The sequence below is a fragment of the Panthera leo genome, chromosome D4, assembly GCF_018350215.1.
Source record: "Panthera leo isolate Ple1 chromosome D4, P.leo_Ple1_pat1.1, whole genome shotgun sequence".
Taxonomy (NCBI): Eukaryota; Metazoa; Chordata; class Mammalia; order Carnivora; family Felidae; genus Panthera; species Panthera leo.
In genome coordinates this window covers 76,363,404-76,384,300 of record NC_056691.1, presented here as the reverse complement: position 1 = coordinate 76,384,300, position 20,897 = coordinate 76,363,404, and the positions used below count along the sequence as shown (strand labels likewise).

At 43.8% G+C, this 20,897-nt stretch overlaps 1 protein-coding gene across 1 annotated transcript in view; it reads left to right on the top strand.

The window, feature by feature from the left end:
• The window catches only part of ASTN2 (astrotactin 2), an 874,784-nt gene that overhangs the window by 404,600 nt on the left and 449,287 nt on the right, over nt 1-20,897 (top strand). The window contains exons 8-10 of the mRNA XM_042912372.1: nt 12,832-12,916; nt 13,868-13,942; nt 14,813-14,950. Of these exons, the coding sequence (XP_042768306.1) occupies nt 12,832-12,916; nt 13,868-13,942; nt 14,813-14,950 (298 nt within the window). The remainder of the gene's footprint in view (nt 1-12,831; nt 12,917-13,867; nt 13,943-14,812; nt 14,951-20,897) is intronic.

Below are 20,897 nucleotides of genomic sequence, written 5' to 3'. Positions count from 1 at the left end.
AAAACAAAAACCATCAGTACATCTCTTTTGTAGACTGAAGAACTCTTTTGCAAAATGAATAATTACCCTCTGCTTGATCTGTTTTGTATATTTCACTTTGAAGGTTCAGGTTTTGTGCAAGTGGGGAACCACGGCATTATTAATCATCATGTGTCCTGAATAGAATAGTGTATATTTTATTCTTACTGCATCCTTGTGAATGGGACGGGACAGGGCTTATGTTCCCTGTCTTTTGGGTTAGAAGGGTGAGGCTCAGAGAGATGAAGGATATTGAACAAGGCCACCCATCAGCTTGTGGGAAACAGAGCCATGGTGTGTGGGGCAGGTGCCGAGGTACTGACAACCACATAGCCTTATATCATCTATATCCTGGAAGGTCCAATAGAGGTGTGGTAGGCGGCCAGGTAGAGCCACCATAGTGGGTCATTTTGAGTGACACTCAGGATCATGCTGAATTCCCCCATCTTAACTAGTGCTGGGGAGCTCTGACTCCCAGAGTAGAGAAGAACAGGATTCGAATCCTGATCCTGTTACTTTCTTGCTCTGCAAACTGGAGGCCGATCGTTTAACCCCTGGGGGCTTCAGTTTCCTCATCTATAAAATCAGGACATGAGCCCCTGCTTTCACAGAGTGACTGGGTGGATTGAAGGTGAGAAGGTAAATCAAATACATCATGCTTAACAGGATCCATAAGCAACTCCCAGCCTTTTCCCTTTCCCAAATGACAGCCAAGGGATCCAAGATCAGAGCTGTGGGCAGGAAAGAACATTAAGGCAGCCAATTCCCTAGTAATAATCATAGCAATAGCAGGCTGTGCTTATGGAGCCCATACTGGGGATAAAGCATTCTAGACGTCATGCAGTGAAAGGGACAGGCCAGATCAAACTCGTTTTAGAACTGAGGAAATAGAGCCTTGGGCAGAGACAGGAAATTGTGCAATCATGGAGCCACTGGATGACACATGCAGAGCTCATACCCTGTCCTGACTTTAGTGCCTGTCTTCTCTGCCTTAAATGGCCTCTCTCCGTGCACAGTGCTTGGATTCAGTATTTGGGAATGACTCTTTCTGTAGAGGGAGTATGGGTTTCCCAGGGTTCCATCCCCACACCTATGGAATGAGTAGCAGGTCCTCAGTGCCTGCTAAGCCCTCTGCCTCTGAGGACCCAAGGAACCAAAGGGCCATCTGTGTTAGGACCTTCCTTTGCCTCCTTCCTTTGCCTTTCCCTCTGTCTGGCAAACTCCTACACCCGCCTTGAGAGAGAAGCTGTGTGGCCTGGGGCGAACGGCACTGTCTGCTGGATTCCAGTGCTGGCCTTGGCACTCTTCGCATTGTGACATCAGGCCAGCAAGTTCCTCAACCCCTCTTGGCCTCAATCTCCTCATCTGTAAGATGGGATTGAAACTAGAACCTGCTTCATAGGCTTGTTGTGAGGGACATGAGTTAATGTATGTAAAAAACTTCTAAAACTGCCTGGCAGGTGTCTCAGTGTCCCCTCTTGTTATTTTTAGCCCCCCTCTTTGCTGGCATGTCCTCAACCTTGGGGCAGAGTTCGATGCTCTTTCCTGTGACCCTGTGGCTCTGCACACACTCCCCTCCCCATCCCAAATCACACCTTGTGGTAGCAACGTATTTTCTTCTCAATGACACCCAAGTGTCACCTGCTTGTGACGGGAGAATAGGATGGATTCGTCTCTGTGCCGCGATCCCACCTGTCCCAGGCACAGAGGAATCATACTAAGAATGAAAAATGGTCGGAAGAAGTAAGATCTGGACCAGAGATGAGGCAAGGACCATGTGAGGAGGAGAAGGGGAGGAATCCACACAGCAGAAGTCTGGGAGGAAGGCTGTTGCTGCAGACAAGGGCAAGGACACCAAGCCAGAGAGGAAGTGTGGCCTGGGGGTCCACCGTGGTGGCCATGCTGTCCGTAATACTAACAACAAACAGTGGTAACAGCTCACACTTACTGAATGCTGCCTGCACGTCCGCTGATGTGGTCATTGTCTTTAATATGCTGTCTCCAATCCCTGTGACATTTTTAAAACATTGGGTTTAACTGGGGCACCTGTGTGGCTCAATCTGTTAAGCATCCGACTTCAGCTTGGGTCATGATTTGAGGGTTCATGGGTTTGAGCCCCGCATCAGGCTCTCTGCTGTCAGCACGGAGCCTGCTTTCAGATCCTCTGTTCCCTCTCTCTCTGCCCCTCCCCTGCTTGCATGTGTGCCCATGGTCTCTCTCTCTCTCTCTCAAAATTAAACATTAAAAAAAAATTTTTTTAAATAAAAAACAAAAACAAAATTGGGGTTAAGGTGTCCGTTTTCTGATGAGGAAACTGAAGCCTGGAGTAACACAGCAACTTATCCAGGCCACTTGGTCTGTTCATAGTGAGCTGAGGACTCAGCCCCAGAACGTTAATACCTGTGCTGATGCCGGTTTTCTTTCTCCAGCTGGTTACCCTTGGCCCCTGACCCAGGCCGGGTTGGCCTGAGAAGCATGGATAATACAGGCACCTGGGTGAGGTGGGGGCAGCGGTGGGGAAGGGCAGCCCTTCGCCAGCAGGCCCAGCTCTGTGCATTCATGTTAGGAATTCCGTGATCCTTGCTGGCTGTTGGGGATGTCTGCATCTGTGTGTGTCCCAGGCTGCTGGCGAGAGGTCTTTGTCCCCCTCCATCCACAGTCTGCCGTAATTTTGAGAGAGTGTCTTATCTACATGATTTTTCCCCAGACAATAATTTATCGATGATTGTGTGTGGTGTGTGGTTCACTCAGGGATGAACAAGGCTAGGGGGAGAGGGCGCGCCCCGGCTGAGCCTCCGAGGTGGGATCCCTGGTGTGGCCTGGCTGGCGACTTTTCAGAGCCCAGGTCATTCTGCACAGGCTGCTCACATGAGCGGAGTCAGTGCCAATTAGCCCCTATGTGGCCTTGATGAGGGACTCTGATCTCTATCAGTCCTGATCACCAGCCTGTACCACCACAACCCCTTGGCCTCTATTTTTTTTTCTCCCTGCTCTCAGAGGCGTGTTGATGAATGGCAATGAGGGGCCGGCAGGTTGAATGCAGGCATCCAAATGTGTCTCAAATGTATGGGGAAGACCAAGGCTGAAACGTGTCACTCCGACAGTGTAAGGAAAAAAGGGACAGCGGAGACGCCCATGTAAGTTTGCTTAGATGTCATCTGGACCAGCCTTCTCAGGGTATATAGAGAGACTGAGTCCCAGGGAGAAAGGGGACCTGCCCTAGGCCACAGCACAGTTGGCTGAGCAGACCTCTAGAGAAGGGTCCCTCACTTTACAAAGATCCAAATCCTAGTCTCTTGTTATTTCACTCCAGTTGTGCTTTTCTGCTTTCCAAACCTCTGTTCTCCAAACTTCCAACCCTCTCCAACCCCATGCCTCGCTGCCCCTCAGTCCCTGGGGAAACGCTGACTTCAAGAGACAAGACTAGAGTGCGTTGGAAGAAGAATCAAGGACTGGGATGTGAACAAGATTTGGAAGGGCGTTTGGGGATCCCCGTGTATTTGCCACTCACTTTATAGATGGAAAGACTGCGGTCTACAAAAGCAGAATGATTTGTCCAAGGTTGCAGAGGGGTCAGCATGTAAAATATATTCCCTGATGACAATGCTTACATTCAAAACTGCCAAAATGATCTCATTCTTTTACTAAATAATCATTTTGCTACTTAATTTTCTCTTCACCCCCTACTCCCCTCTCAACCCCTGGTATCTCCACTGTTGAATATGTCTGTCTCCAGTTCTCAGCCTCTGCTCTTCTCAAGGAGTGAGTGGATTCAGGGCAGAATTGCTGGAAGAAGCAGCCCCTGGTCTGCAGGTGGGTCTTGGATGGCCCTGTTATCATCAGCAAACCAAATAGGATGTGAGGGCAGGAAAGGTACAAGGGAGGGAGAGCAGTTCATAAGGCTGGGACAGTTGGCTGGGGCCAGTCACGAAGGGCTTTGGATGTTAGTCTAGGGCATGTGAACTCTGTCCTGAGAGCTACTGGAAGCCACTGACAGTTTTGGGGATAAGCGATGGATGTAGGGTCTTTGAAAAGATTACTGGCCATCACTCAGATTGATGGCGGGACACGGAAAGCTTATTGACAGTGATGAGACTTTATCAACAGTGCACATAGACAATGTCCAGAGCCTGTCCCAGGGCAGTGATAGTGGGAAAGCTGGGAATGGATGGGCCTGAGTGACAGTAAGGAGGCTGCATCATTGGGATTCAGGTGCCATTTGGATGTTGAGGGTGGTAACATAGTCCAGTAAGAGATTTTTCTAAGGTTTCCGGTTTGGGAAGAAAGCAGGACCAATGTTCATAGGAGGTGGAGGGAATGTATGTTGGAGGCATATCCACTTCTGCTCCAGTAATGCTTCATGACAAACAGCCACGGTGTTTTATTGTCAGCAACTGTAAGCATTTTCCCCCTTTGTTACACATCTGGGTGGACCAGTCTAGCCAGGACTCAGCTGCATTTTTGTCTCTGCTCTGTTCCACGTGCCTCTCATTCTTCTTGCACCAGCCACTACTTGGTGAATAGTTTTCTTTTCTTTCTTTTTGTTTTAAAAATTTTCAACGTTCATTATTTTTGAGAAACAGAGAGAAGTAGAGCATGAGCAGGGGAGGGGCAGAGAGAGGGAGACACAGAATCAGAAGCAGGCTCCAGGCTCTGGGCTGTCAGCACAAGAGCCCAACGTGGGGTTCAAACCCACAACCGTGAGATCATGACCTAAGCTGAAGTCAGATGCTTAACCAGCTGAACCACCCAGGTGCCCCTAGAGTGTGGTTTTTTCATGGCAAGAGGCAGTAATGCAAGAGAGCAAGCCCAGCCACCCAGCACATTTCAAGCACATTTGGCCCCTGTGTTCACATCATGTCTGCTACAATCCCATTGGCCAAAAAATCAAGTGACATGCTAAGCCTGAAGACAAAGGCTAGGGAAGAAATCTCTGTTCCCACAGTCAACCATGGCAAGGACAGGAATGCATACTACTACAGGAAATGAAGACTTGACCCCAGTAATACAGTCTAGCACAGGGTACATCTTCCTTCCCCCCCGCCACCCCGATCTCCCGTTCCCATGCTTTTTTCCACACTCTCTCCAAGCAGATTCTCAGAAAGGCATCACATAGCTAGGCAAGGAGTCAGAAGGAGACTGGACTTGGATGTTCAAAAACCCTGGGCAGCTTGTTTACCCTCTCCAGGCCTCAACCTCATACATAGTTTTTATAGTGGAACCAATAGTGTTGTCCTGCCAGTATGGATACCAAAGGTAACTAGGTAAGGTCAGCACATAGTAGATGCTTAGTTAGAAGGTATGATGCTTCCCCTGTGGATTATCCCTGCTATCAGGAAATCAATACAAGTACCCTTCATTACATAGGCATTATGGATTTTGTGCAATCCACACATAAAATATTTACACAGGATATTTGGAAGAGTGATTTTTAATCTTTACTTATAGTGGGATTTTAGAAATCAGCAGGATGTTAATTTTGGTGTGGGTGAATTAGAGATTCCTCTTCTTCCTAACGCTTATTGGCTAGCAGCTGATAGTTGTCACATTATAGACAGCTGTCCTTTCTCTCATCCTGGTGGTCATGTTTATTGTTATGATGTTTGTGATTGTGTGAAAGAGCATGGGTTTTGAAGACCTGATTCTGTGACCTTGGCCCAATGACTAGTTGAGTCCAAACTTTTGTTTCCTTATTTTACAATGAGGACACTGGTACCTTCCTCCTACAGCTACAGGTGTGACCTGTGAGACGACAGGCAGTGACATATGGCAAGTGTCTTCCAACACTCCTACCATGAAGCAACATCCCAGTAATGCTAGGCTCAACTCATGCCTCCCCCACCGCATGCCTGGCCCTGAGCTGGGCTCCAGCGATACAGAGATAGAAGTGAAGAGACCCAAGGTGGCCCCTTTGGAGTCAGGACAAGAAAGGATGCCACACACGCTTACTGCTTTGAGGGCCCAGGGAGATGTCTTTGCAAGCCACAGTGACAAGAAGAATAAATAGGAAAGTGAACAGCAGCCAGTGTCCCTGGCCTGTGATGATAAGTGATGGCTGAGTTGGAAGCAAGTGAAAATGGAATCGTAAGAGGATGACAAGGCGGGAGGAGGATAGCCAGACAGCAGGCAGACTTGGGAAGAAGGCTTTGCGTTCATCTTGCCATCTTGGGCAGGTGATGAGCTTTTCTGAGCTGTGGAGGAAAGAGGGGGCAGCACCGTCTGGCTTAGCCTCTCGTCCACGCCTGTGTGTCCTTCAGTAGGAGGAGCAAAGACAAAGGCAACAGGTGTTACTGGTTCTGAAAACACCATAACCAGCTTTGGAGATTATTTCATTCAAGCTGCCTCAAATTTGCAGATCAAGAAATAGATCCTCTTGGCTTTGCAAAGGGCATACCTTGAAATTGGGACCAACCTTCATCTAGATAGCACTTTTTCTTTCCACGAAAACAAGATGTTAAATTGGCCCCCTCCTATCCTGGAACAATAATTACAAAAACTCAAACATCCACAACGTTTTCAGCAAGAAGTGTGCCAAAGATTGTAGTTCAGACTTTGCAGATACATCACTGATCTTTCCAGCAGATAAGTGACAGCAGTGTTGTTACAGATTACGAAACAGATGCAGAGAGGTGAAGCCACTTGATCAAGTTCGTGCAAATTGTAAGTGGCACATCCAGGATTTGAATCCAAAATGAGATGATTCCAGGATCCATGCTCTGAACTACTTTACCAGCATCCTGGTTTTACATGATTAACATGAAGGCGGTGTCCACTTCGAAGTGGTTTTGAAGAACCCACACAAGATAAACTCAAGATTGCTCATAGTTGAGGGATTCTAGTGTTTTATCCAAGAGTTTATGGAGTAAGAAGGTATGTAACATAAATTGAGAAGTGAATAAATAGGACCTAGGGGACAGGAAGAATAAATATATTTTTAAAAATGTTTTTAACGTTAATTTATTTTTTGAGAGACAGAGACAGAGCATGAGCTGGGGAGGGGACGGGGCGGGGGGGGCGGATCATAGATTCCGAAGCAGGCTCCAGGCTCCGAGCTGTCAGCACAGAGCCTGACACAGGGCTTGAGCCCATGAACCATGAGATCATGACCTGAGCCGAAGTCGGCCACCTAACTGACTGAGCCACCCAGGCGCCCCAGGAAGAGTAAATATATTAATACCAGTGCAACTCACATATAGCTGATAATACAGAGTTTCAGTAACTAGCACGATGAAAATCCATGTAACTGATTTCCTTTATGGAAACCACTTTAATGAAGAGATTAAACTCTTTTTTAAGGTCTGCATTATCAATCATATATAAATATATAGTTTGAATCTGTTAAGGTTATCTAAGATTCATTATATTTAAAAAAAAATAATAATCCCAGGGTGCCTGGGTAACTTAGTCAGTTACACGTCTGACTCTTGATTTAAGCTCAGGTCATGATCTCACGGATCATGATCTCATGGGTCATGAGTTTGAGCCCCACGATGGGCTCTGCACTGACAGTATGGAGCCTACTTGGGATTCTCTCTCTCTCTCTCTCTCTCTCTCGCTCTCTCTCTCGCTCTCTCTCTCCCTCTCCCTCTCTATTTGCCCCTCCTCCCACTCCCATTCTTTCTCTTCCTCTGTCTCTCAAAATAAGTAATAAACATTTAAAAAATATATTTAAAAAAATCCTTGTCTGTGTTATAGATTCTCATTATAGGCAATTCAGAGATGGCAGGCAAATACCAAGGAAAAAAAAAATCCTAGCAAATGTTGCCAGGTATATCGAAGCATTGAGATCACCCACGCAGCAGGAAGGATGCTACAGTAGTGGCCAGGAGCCCTGGGTTCTAATCCTGACTCTCCCAAAGCTAGTCCAGTGATTTGGCCAAATGTCTTCACTCTCTGAAATTGCATTTGTTCCTTGGAAAAATGAAGCTGAGAAGCTGTGACCCAGCTGATCTTTAAGAGCTGTTTCTGCTCTGATGTGAAATAGAATTCTATTTTAGACATTTCATCAACACTCATGTTTATACTTTCCATTTCCTTGGCAAATACCTGTCCTGCATATAAGGAAGTTTTTTCTAGTCTTCGGCAGAACCATCATTCTAAATGAACTCAGCCTGAATTCATGAAAACTGCAGTGTATTTCTCTATTCATTCATTCATTCATTCATTCATTCAGCAAATGAGCTGCCTACTCATCATCAGGCATGACACTAATTGCTAGCATATGGAGATGGTTACAGAAAGATTTCTGCAGTTAAGAAGTTCCCAGGTTAGTGGAGAAAACAGGCAAATTTAAGAAAAATGGTTTCTTTATCCCATTGGCATAGATGCTACTATTGTGAGATGTGCCCCCTCATTTATTTATGCACCAGGCAGTGCAGTGCATGCGGATGCAACAGTGAGCAAGATGGCTGCAGCCTCCTCATTCAAGGAGCTTCTGTAGTGATAGGGGTAAGGGAGCATGGGTGATCATAGATCATGTAAACCTGGATCCCTGGAGAGCTGTTCTGACCACCCGACTGCTCTGGGTATGCAGAGGCAGGGTTGCAGAAAGGACTCATCCGAAGAAGGGGTTAATTCCTAGGTCTGGCTATCAGAAGCTTGCATCTTGCAAGAAGGAAATGCTTGGTTGCAAATAGTGGAGAGTTGGCTGAGCCAGCAAAATAGGAAATTGGAGTCAATAAAGTCAATAGCCAGGGCATTGATGGAAATCTTACTGGAGACACCTAGCCCAGTCGCTAAGAGTGATCACAGCTAAGGCTGAAGCAGTGTCAGGAAAACAGAGTTTCAGGATTCAGAAAGGCTGTGTAAATGACTGACTCTCATTGGCACTCAGAATTGATGAACGTCTACTCCAGGTTTCCATTTTGCAGATGGGGAAGCTAAGGTCCAGGAAGAAGGAAATTACTTATGCAGTCTTCCTAAAGTTATGTGCCAGCATATATCAGAACAGAGTGCTGGTTTGGAACGGAAGGGAAAGAGGAAGAAATTTATGGAGGACTGTTTGTCTGCCTGAGCCATGAGCCTTACTTTCCACTACCTCAATTTACTCTCACGGTCAGCTCTGTGGAGTTGACATTACGGTCATTTCCCATTCTATTAATGAGAAAACTGAGACCCATCCAGGGAGAGAGAATGTGAGGATTAGAACCCAGGTCTGTTTGCCTCTAGCCATCATTCCTCCCCTGCCTCACTTCCTATTCTCCAGGTAATGTTTTCTCTTTTGTTTTCAGTAAGTTAGTTTGTTTAAAGAATGAGTGAGGGAGGGGCAGAGAGAGAGGGGGACAGAGAATCTGAAGCAGGTTCTCTGCCGACAGCAGAGAACTCAATGCGGGGCTCAAACTCACGAACTGTGAGATTATGACCTGAGCTTAAATCAGACACTTAACCCACTGAGCCACCAAGGTGCCCCTCCAAGTAACCTTTTCAGGGCCTCCCGAGTGGATGCCTCGCCTCTCATTTGCAAAATATATATTTGTTGTATAAGGCAAGTCAGTAATTAATGATCTGTTCTGAGAACGGGGAAACTTGCCTGGTAAGCATGCAAGAAAGAAACACAAAATATAGCAGTAACCTTCCTCAGTATAGATCTCTCATTCTCTCAATATTCCCAACAAGAGGGAAAGGGGGACCGTAACCTGTGCCCTTTCCTGCAGAGTCACAGATCGGAGAAACAGGAACCTGACTGAGCAGTGCCCTTTCCCTCAAAAAGAAAGGCCCTCCTTTCTCAGCCCTTCTTGCCTGCCCCAGCCTGACTTCCTGTCCCTCCACCAGAGGTAACTATTTACCTCTTCCATTACAAATCATGAGGTCTGTGGTTGCGGCAGATCATAAATCAGCCCTGGGAGTCTCGAGGACAAATGCCAGGACTTTTAATATTTAATATTAGGCATATTTAAAGTGATGAATATTTCATGACGGGACTGTAGCATTTTAACACATCATTAGTGACTCCTCCCCCTCCCCTTTTTGGTAAATTATTCTCACCGAAATCTCAAGGATCTCCTCCCTCTTCTTCCATTTTCCTTGCCTCTGGCAACAATCATCTCATTAGCTTGCACACACCTACAGCACACACATTTGTTGGAGCACTTGAACTTGCTGTTGGAGAAGAGAGTTACAGAGAACGTTCCTGCCTGCGAGCAGCCCCCTCCTATTTACCAGGTATCCAGAGAAGGGGAAAGGTAGATCTCTCTCTCTCTCTCTGTCTCCCTCTTTCTTCTGCCTTTTGGTGATCTCCATTCTAAATATTTGTAATAGTACCTCTTACCCATCCATCACTTCTTATTCTGTCTCACTACCATTTTGGCTCAGCCAACATTTATCAAGCGCAGGCTGTTTGCCAAATACTTGTGAATGCCGGGGTTACAAAGATTAAGCAGCATTATAATGTATAAAACAAATTAGAGAGGTTTTTTTTTTAACGCTCGGAATGCTTTGTATAAGGTCAAATGCATAATATTTTTGGTGAACCCATGAAAACAATGAGGTTGTTTGGTGAGTACAAATGTTTTGAAAAGAGGAGTTATGGGTGATAGTTGTAGAACCTGTTAACCTAGTGTATATTCTCTGCTGTGTTGTGTTTTGGTAGCACAGGTTGAAAAGAATCTTGATTCACAAAATCTGTAGTCGTAAAAAGCATGGCCTCGTTAGCACTACAGCTCCCAGGCTCCAATATCCTCCTCAATGAAACAGAGATGACAGGAGAGGGTGTTTGTGTGGGTTTGGGGGTAGTGGTTGTTTTTAAATGAGGTTTGCATAAAATGTGTTTACCTAGCAACTGGACTTAATATGACAGTGCTCTCCAGTGTCCTGAATTCTATTACACAACATCTGAGCATTTAGCCTTTATTTACTTTTTACTATGACTGAGATTTAAAAAGACAAATGTTTAAGGGAAATTCAAATCTAAAAGTTGCAAGTTTCCTAAGTCTATTCCTTTGAATTACACGTTTCTGTGAAACATGGTTCAAAAACACTCAGGTCAGGCCAGTCAGAATCACTGTAGGATTGAAGAGTTGCAGGTAGTGTGTGTGTGTGTGTGTGTGTGTGTGTGTGTGTGTGTGAGAGAGAGAGAGAGAGAGAGAGAGAGAGGGAGAGAGAGAGTAGATCACCTGAAGATGAGAAAGAAAGCAACCTGACAGCAATAGTCTAGAAATTTATGAGCCATAACAGATAGTTAATTATTTTTTAAGTGTTTTATTTTTTATTGAGAGAGAGAGAGTGTGCACACCCACAGGCGGGGAAAGGACAGAGAGAGAGGAGGACAGAGGATCCAAAGCAGGCTCCACACTGACAGTGGTGAGCCCAGTGTGGGGATGGAACTCAAGAACTGTGAGATCATGACCTGAGCCAAGGTCAGACACTCAACCGACTGAGCCACCCAGGTGCCCCAGATAGTTAATTATTCATTCAACTCACAGTATTGAGGATCTACTCTGTTGTACACAGTGGGATAAGGCAGGGCAGTTTCCAACGGCGTTTCCCAAGTTACGGGCCATGGGACACTAATCTTGTGGCCTGTTGCACCAGCAAGCTTCCCAAGATGAAATAGGTTTGGGAAAGCTGTTTAGGTATCACTTTCATGAAGAGTCACACACCACTGGCTCTACAAATCGTCTAGTGTTTCCCAGTCATTTTTTTTTTTTTTTTATAGAATCTATGTTTGGTAAGGCGTCTGTGGATATTCTACAAATACACCTTAGGAAAAACCAGTAACAAATTGAACCTTATTCAACCCAACTTTAATTTTTTTTTTTTCAACGTTTTTTATTTATTTTTGGGACAGAGAGAGACAGAGCATGAACGGGGGAGGGGCAGAGAGAGAGGGAGACACAGAATCGGAAACAGGCTCCAGGCTCCGAGCCATCAGCCCAGAGCCTGACGCGGGGCCCGAACTCACAGACCGGGAGATCGTGACCTGGCTGAAGTCGGACGCTTAACCGACTGCGCCACCCAGGCGCCCCCTCAACCCAACTTTAAAGAGTGTACAATGGATTGATAATTGAAGAGGGTAGGACAGAGAACTTTGGAAACCTTCCAGGATTCTGAACTCTAAAGCTATGCAAGGAAACCCCAAGTGAGCTTGGCCAGTGGGAGAAGATGCTTAAGGTAGTGTGGAACGCTAGCAAGCATTCATGCAACATGGCATGAGATATGGCCATAAAAAACGATGTATGTGGATGGATAGATGGGTGGATAGATGGATGGATGGGTGGAGAGGGAAGGAACAAAAATGGAAAGATGGGAAGGGAAGAGGCACACCAACTAAGACAACAATAACAACAAAACAAAATGAACTCTTGAAGTGATAGATGAACACAAATTTTCCAAAAGGGGAAATCAAAGGTATCTTGGTAGAGGTGACATTAATTTGGGGCTTATGGATGAACATGAATTGCTCATTCAAGTGGAGAGAAGAATTTGAATTTCTGATGATACTTTTAATGTATATGTACTTTATCGTAATTTAAATGTTTGAAAATAAGGACCTCCATTTGCAGCCACCAGGTCATTTCCTATTTCCCTCATTAAGCCATGAGCCCCTTCAGTGTCTAATCTCTGTATCCTCAGTGTGGGCGGAGAACCTGGCAGGGAGTGTGGTTAGGGCTTGTTGAATGAATAAGCAAGCAGATGAACAGGGGAATAAACCCTTTATTAACCATAGTGGTGGGTAGACCAGAACATGCTCTTTCCCTGGGTCTTTTCCAAAACTGGGCAGCCCACTTTATTTCCTAAGAAAACCAGGAAACCAGGGGAGAAGGCTATTTGGGGCAGATGGTATTTCACAAGACTCCTTTCTCTTTTTGCTTACAGGAGAGTGCAGCTGTCATGAAGGCTATGCCCCTGACCCGGTTCACAGACACCTGTGTGTGCGCAGTGACTGGGGACAGAGTGAAGGGTGAGTGGCAAGGGGCATCAGGGCAGGGACAGTGGAAAGCCGTCCCCTGCTTCTCTGCTATGGTAGTGCAGGCCCCAAACCTCTCCACGAAGAGGACTCTTTTTCTACAACAGTTGTGTCGTATACAACCTGATGGGCAGCGAATCTCGTTTCCCACTGAATCACATTTTAATATTAAAGGTACATGATTAATGAATCTTATAGAGAACAAAGGCTCAAATTTAACTCACCCTCCCACACTGTAAGTAATCAATGAACACTTCCTTAACCGGACTGATAGAGAATCGGGTTTTTGTCCATAAACTCCAGAATGGACAAATGGTCTTTAAAGTGCCGAGTCCTTCTGTGAAATGGAGACATTCTCTTATAAATGGTCTTACCCAGTACATGGGTTTGAACAGCATGGATTTAAACTGCATGGGTCCACTTACATGTAGATTTTTTTTCAATAAATATAGTACAGAACTGTAAATGCATTTTCTTCATGATTTTCTTAATGACCTTTTCTTTTCTCTAGCCTACTTTATTGTAAGATGAAAGCGTCTAATACACATAACCTATAAAATATGTGTGAATCAACTGGTTATGTTATCAGTGAACCTTCCAGTCAACAGTAGGCTATTACTGAGCTGCCTGGCTGGCCTAGTCAGTAGAGCATGTGCTTCTTGATCTTGGAGTTATGAGTTCAAGCCCCATGTTGAGCATGGAGCCTATTTTAAACAACAACAACAAAATAAAGCAGTAGGTTATTGGTAGTTAAGGTTTGGGGGAATCAAAAGTTATACACAGAGTTTTGACTAGAGTGAGGCTGTTATTTAAGGATCAACTGTAATTATCCTGTGAAATTTGGTTGTCTCTAAAGCTACTTTTAAGCAGTGTCCACATATGAATCCTACCTGCTTCTGACTAATACCATCTCCTTTTCTTTCCCTCCTTCTGTTCTTTCCACAGACCTTGGCCTTACACTACACTTGAGAGGGGCTATGACCTAGTAACAGGAGAACAAGCTCCTGAAAAGATTCTCAGGTGAGTTGACAATCTTGTTGTGGCTTGATGCTGGGGATTGGAGGCATAGTCATGCATCCTAAGTCAAGGGAGCCTGTGAACTTCATTCAGGTTGCACTGAGTACAGAGGAACTCTCATTGGCATGAATGTACCATCGTGGCCCAAATGTTGATGAGAATCTAATTCCCATTTGTCTGGCATCTAGACTTACGAACTCAGATATTTGAATTGGAGGAGGCTTCACTGATTCATCGTGGCCCAAATGTTGATGAGAATCTAATTCCCATTTGTCTGGCATCTAGACTTACGAACTCAGATATTTGAATTGGAGGAGGCTTCACTGATTATCTAGTCCAGTGCTTTGAAAATATTCTACAGCCACAGGACCTCTTCCTGCCACTTCCATGAAATCTCGTATGAAACTTCAGTACTTCAGCTGATGAAGACATATAACAAATTAAGTGGCAGAACTGGGAATCAGATTTTGGTTCAAACTGATTCAGGGTCCTTGCTCTTCACCTTTGTGCAGACTGCCCCTGCTGATTTAGCAGCCACTTACGGAACTCCTGCTCGCTCAAGACTGCTTGGGAAAGCAGAGCCAAAATAGTCCCTGTCCTCACAGAGCCTGCTGTTTCCTGGGAGTCAGGACAGGTAGTCAGGATAAGAAAACTAGCCATGCAAAGCAGTGCATGGGCCAAATGATTAATACATTTAAGTAATGACATTCAAGTCTTGGCAGAGTTGGCCAAAGTCATGCATTAGAGAATGTAGGGGACTCAGTTGGGTGGGAAGTAAGACATAGCCCTAGTGGGGATGGAAGGAGGGGCCCCTATTTTCTGTTTTCTCTCTGCTTCCCAGGGAGTTCCCCAATGGAAACTCTTACATTGCAGGTCTACTTTCAGCTTGGGCCAAGGACTCTGGCTTCCTGTCAGCAAAAGCTTTGTGGTTCCGCCTGTGGAGCTGTCCATCAACCCTCTGGCCAGCTGCAAGACCGATGTGCTCGTCACAGAAGACCCTGCCGATGTCAGGTAGGGAAGTCATCTCCACTGTTGTGTACCAAGAGCTCTTTGGCACACTAGAAGCCCCTCTGGTTCAGGATCACAGGGACCTCTTTGCTGAAGTGGCTTCTTAGTGTTGAAGTAGGCACCTGCCTAGTAGATGATGTGAAGAACACTGTCCAATGTGTCATGCTCTACACTTCTAGAAGTGTCCCCCATTGGTGGGCCTCAATGGTTTATATTTCAACAGTATTACACTCCTTCTGGGTTTATGTAAAATATGAGGGAAGCGAATACGTTACCTGGCTCATCCTGGGATTATTAATGATTATATCTTATAAAAGAACTTTACTTAATATTGTACACTGGAGAATCATGAAAGTGAAAGATGAGAGAATTAGATGCTTCTTTTGTGACTCTGGTACTGGGACAGACTTTAGACTAATCCATAGGTTCTTGATGCACAGGGCAAATTTATTTGTTCTTCATTCAGGAAAGGATGGAGACTACATCTTTCCTTACATGTTTGCACCTTGTAGTTAACTTCATTATAGACTTGCTCTACTGTGCTGTAATTAGTTGCTTACATATCATTCTGTCCCATTATGTGGTGAATCTCTCAAGGTCAAAGAAAATAACTTACTTAGCTTTCTAATCCCCAGTTCCCAGTACATATTGGACAACTACTAGATGTTTATTGATTTAATTAAACCAGTGGCCTTAGATCTGCTCCTGTCACTATTCTGGAGCTTTCTAGTGGAAGTTTTTGTTTTTGTTTTCGTTTTCTTTCCTTCCAATTTGATTAGGGGAAGCATTCCAGAAATTTTAACGTTACTACAAATGGACTCTGATTCGGCTTTTGAAAGCGACACATGCACAGCTTGGTCGCTCTTAAATTGGAACTCAGAATCATGCCTTACCAGCCTCATCCTTGTGATTGTGATTCTACCACTGCATAGCTGGCTCTGGGCCTTTCTGAATCCAGATGTCATCAGTATGTATGTGGCATCTTGATAAGAAGCTCCCAAATCCAACTCTTTGGATTGGGTTTGGGTTGGTCTCTGCTTTGCGATTCGTTTATTCTCACCTTCTCAACTTTTCATGGTGAAATGGCCCTAACATGGTTGTTGATATTTCCCAAAAGAGAGAGTTTGAAAAAGGATAAATTGTTAATAGATAGCACTTAGGAAACAAATTGGTAATTATTAAGACCTAAGATGGTTTTACACACACACAAATTCATGGCAGTTTGCCATTATTTCTATTCTTGATAGACTTGAGGCCAATGGACTTGAGTAAAGCATGTGCTAAGGTTTCTCTGCATGACATATTTTAAAAGTAGAGCAAAGATCATCTGGTTGAGGAGCTATTCTCAAGGAGACCCCAGTGATCTTGATTGGTATCAGCTGAAAGTTCTCCTCTAGCTTTCCTCCAAGTTCTGTACTGTTGACATTGAATTTGTAATTTCAGTGAAGGTACCGGTGTCATGATAACACTCACTCCAGATTTGAACAGGTCTGAGTTAGAAGCCCATGTCTACCGTGTATGAAGTATGTGATCCTGGCCAAATTCAATTTGCTAACTTTCCATTTTCTTAGCAAAATTGGGATAGTAACCGTGCCTTCTTCACAGAGTGTAACAATAATATAATTCATAGCCATTGATTATCCATTACATACCAAACCCTTTGCTAACATTATCTCATTATATTCTAACAAAAACCCCTTAAGGTGATGCTATTATTATTTGAATTTCCAGATTAAAAAGAAAATGTGAGGCATAAGAGTGATGCCTTCACTAGTAAGTGCTGCACCCAAGCTTCAGCCCGTGATCTCTTGAGCTCCAGAACCCATGTTTTTAATTATTTTACTGAAACATCTCCCAAGAGTTGTTGTAATGATTAAGTAACATGATATATTAACACTAGTATGTGATACATTCCCAGTGCTACATTATACCCATGTTAGATGAACTAAATTCCAACCACAGTAGAGTTCAAGTAGAAACTGGGGATGATGGGGAAGGCAGAGTCAAGAAAGTCGTATGCTATGTCGGGCTATTGAGAAACACCATAATCCACAGGATGACTCAGTTGCTCTTTCTGATCCAATCTGATTTGCATTGAATTAGCAATCCAGAAAAGAAGGGCCCAGAATATCTGCATGCAGGGACTCTAAAACATCTTTAGAAATGTAAACAAAAAAAAAAAAAAAAAAAAAGAAAAAGAAAGAAAGAAAATAAAAGAAAAAAGTATAAGTACTAGCATACATTTCAGAAAGAGTATTATATGTAGTTAGAAGGGATAGTGTGGTAAATTGGAAAAGGTGAGACCTTCAGGGGGCATGAGTCAATAACAAGGAGATGTTTTTCCTCACCTCCTGCTAAGAAGGCTGTGCCTGTTTACATGGCGCACACACTTACACCAAGTTGGGGCCAGAACAGAACTGCTCAGGATGTGAGGAGGGGATGGTGTTCTGTAGCTACAGAAACTCCTTCTCAACCCTTCCTTCACAAACCACTGAGGTTCTCCTTTAAAGAAAAGTTACACAAATATCCGAAGAATATTTGGTTTGGTTAGGGCATTAGGTTATTATCCTCCTCAGAGGTACCCTCATGATTTGTCTGGTCTTGGAGAAATAGCAGACAGCCTTTTAAGTCTTACCTTCAGCATACCTCCCACCAGTGCCCATTGGTTTCCCTGCAAGTGTGGATAAAAGATGGCAGTCATCACCATTCAAAAGAATCCGCGCTATGTAGGTTGAGTTCTCCAAGCTGCACTAATAAAGCTTGTTTGACATGACATTGCCCAGGCAAGTGATCATGGGTGTTTAAAGAATTAACAAGTTCCAGTCAGATGATATGTTACAAATTAATAAATAATAGATCATAATTATAGATAGCCAATAATAAGCCATAGAATCACAGCCAGGAGAATAGAGGAAAGGCTGTTCAAAAGCCAAGCCAGAAAGGAAAAAGATAAACATTACAGCAGAATCAGAAGGAAAACTTAAAGATGCTTTGCCTGTTGACTTTTTTGTTGTTTTTTAGTTTGGGACAAGTCATTTGGAAAATACAGAATCTCACGCTATGGAAGGCAGAGCAATTTAGCGGTCAAACATACAGGCTCTTCCCAGTTGGGTGGCTAAGTTTAAAACAACTGATGAGAACAAATTTTTGTGAGAACCTAGAACAACTAGAATTCTGAAACCTTTGTAGTGGGAATGTAAGTTAGCATGACCTGTACGTAAATCTGTTGGGCAGAATCTACTAAAGTATATGGTGCAATCCATCAATTCTACTTCTAATAATATACTTAGCAGAAATGTGTGTATATGCACCACCAATAATACATTCAAGAATGCCAATAGCAGCATTCGTTCACCCTGCCTAAAAGGGTGTAAAAAACCCACAAATCCCATCAGTTAAAAAAACGAAATAGATAATGAAATAGTCATGGCATGGAATACTACTAGCGATGAATATTAACAACAACAACAGCAAAAACCAACCACCCACATTGCCATCAATGAATCTCACAAATATAATATGGAGTTATAGAAGACACAGAAGACACACAAAATTATGTGTATGTGAAGATCAAAAATAGTAAAAATGAATCTGTGCTGGTAGAGGAAATGATAAGGATTACTTTTTGTTGAAAGAAAGGGCAGTGATTCGTGGGAAACAGGGAAGAACTTATGTGATACTGACAGTGTTTGATTTCTTGATCTGGGTGGTGGTTATACGGGTGTGTTCTCCTATAAAAATTCACCAAGCTGTGTAGATAACGATGTACACACTTCTCTCTATGTATGCTGCGTTTTGACTAAGCATATAGCTTATTACGTAAGGTAGTTCTTTTTCGGTTATGGAGCCCAGCTGAACTGCCTGAGTTCAAATCCCACCTCTACCACTTGCTTACTGCGCGAGCTTTTCTGGAGCTGTGTTTCACCTTGTGGATAATGTGGATAGAAGATTATACCATCTAGGGGTGTGTTGTTGAGAATCAAGTGACAAAATACATTGGAGAGCACTGAGTTTGGCACATGGGGAATTATCTAGAAGCATTAGTTATCACGTTTGTTGTTCCTGTAACATAGTGTAACATATTTGTGTTCTCCTTCTCTTTTTAATTATTTTCTCCTTTTGGTAAAAGGCTACATCCAAGCCATGATGCATCTTAAAATCAGTAGTGTGTTAGTATTGAGAGCTCACATTCATCCCTTTGTCATGCATGGGGTTCAAGGAAGACTTAAATGTTAACTTACAAAGTCTCGTACAGTGTGGTAGGTCTCTGGCTTCAATGTGTGTGAAAATATGTGTAGAAGGGATGAAGGGATATGCGTGCCATACACATGGAGTTCCTTGGGGGGTTGGAAAAGAAAAAAGCAATTCCAGACCAAAAGGATTAAGAAAGTGCAAGAGAGAACATTAGCAATTAACCTTGACTTGTGGATGGATTTTGGCTATGTAGAATCTAAGGTGAGAGGGAAGACTTTCAAGTCTGAGGAGTTGAAGGGCCAAAGAAGAGAACTCTCCCCGGGGACATCTGCCATGTTCCCAGCCTGTCCCAGCAGGAAGCTGCCGGGAATGAGATTCTCAGACACTAACGATGTCAGCTACAAAGGTGGATGAGTGAGCTCTCGTTAAATTGCATCCAGACTCTTTCCAATTCTCAAAACCTTAGCTGGGCCCCTCCTGTGTGCCAGGCACTGTGCCAAGATACCTGAGGAATACAGAGACATTAAGACCCACCTCTGCTTCCATGGATCTGCTCCATGGTAGCCAGGAGCATGGAACGAGATACTGACTTGAGAGATGAAATAAAAGATCCTTGTGGAGAGAGAAGCATGGCACACAACACTTATTTCTACACACTGAGCCTTCACAATTTCACCCAGAGCTGATTCTTCTTAGAAGAGAAATGCAAGAATAGCTATTATAGTTGGAATAATAATCATCCACAAAGCCCAGCTTTTGGAGCCCCTCAGTGATTTTTCTATGATCTCCAATCAATGGAAAGGAAATGATGAACTACTGTTAATTCCTGCACAATTTTGAAAGAATAATGGGATATCAGAATGAAAGCCAGCATTTCTCACTTGGTGACAATTTTCACATTGAATTTGTTCAGAATGGAATTAGGAATGCTTCCGTGTTCATTTGTCCTTTCAATTCCAAGCCCTGAGAATTTACTGAACACCTACTATATGCCAGGCTAAGTATTAGAGATATAAAAAATGTTCAGACAGAGATCTCAGTGCTTCAGCTGGGACAAAAGTGCAAACCAAAAGATGTCATATTTGGTGACAGCCCAAGAGGATGGAAGGAAAGAGCAGGACAGAGAAAGAGAGACCTTCAGGTGAAACTGTGAAGTTTTAGCAGGAAATCACTAGGTCACTGGTTCTCAGAGTGTGGTCCCTGGACCAGTAGCATCAGCACACCTGGAAACTTGATAGAGAGGCCGATTTTCTGACTCCATTTGTGGGAGACTGATAATGACCCTCGATGGTATCAGCTCCCAATTCCTAGAACCTGTAAATGTTACGTTATTTGGAAAAACGGTCAAATTGGTTTCCATACAACACCCAACCAATTTGACAGTAAATTTCATATATTAAAAAAAATAAATAAATAAAAATAAAAAAACAAAAAAAAAAAAAAAAAGAAAAACGGTCTTTGCATATGTAGTTACGCACCTTAAAAGAGGTTGATTCTCCTGGATTATCTAGATGGGCCCATAGTACCATAACGAGTACCCTTATAAGGAAGCAATGATGTAAGTGCTTTACTGAAATGAGCTCATTGAATCTTCACCCATTATTAGCTCCGTTTAATGCTTGAGGAAACTAAGGCAGGAAGAGGTCATTCAGCTTGCCAGCTGACACAGACAGGAAGCGGTAGAACCAGAATTTGAATCCTGGGAACCTGACTCCTGACTCCATGCTTCTCATCTCTAGACTGTGCTGCCCCTATT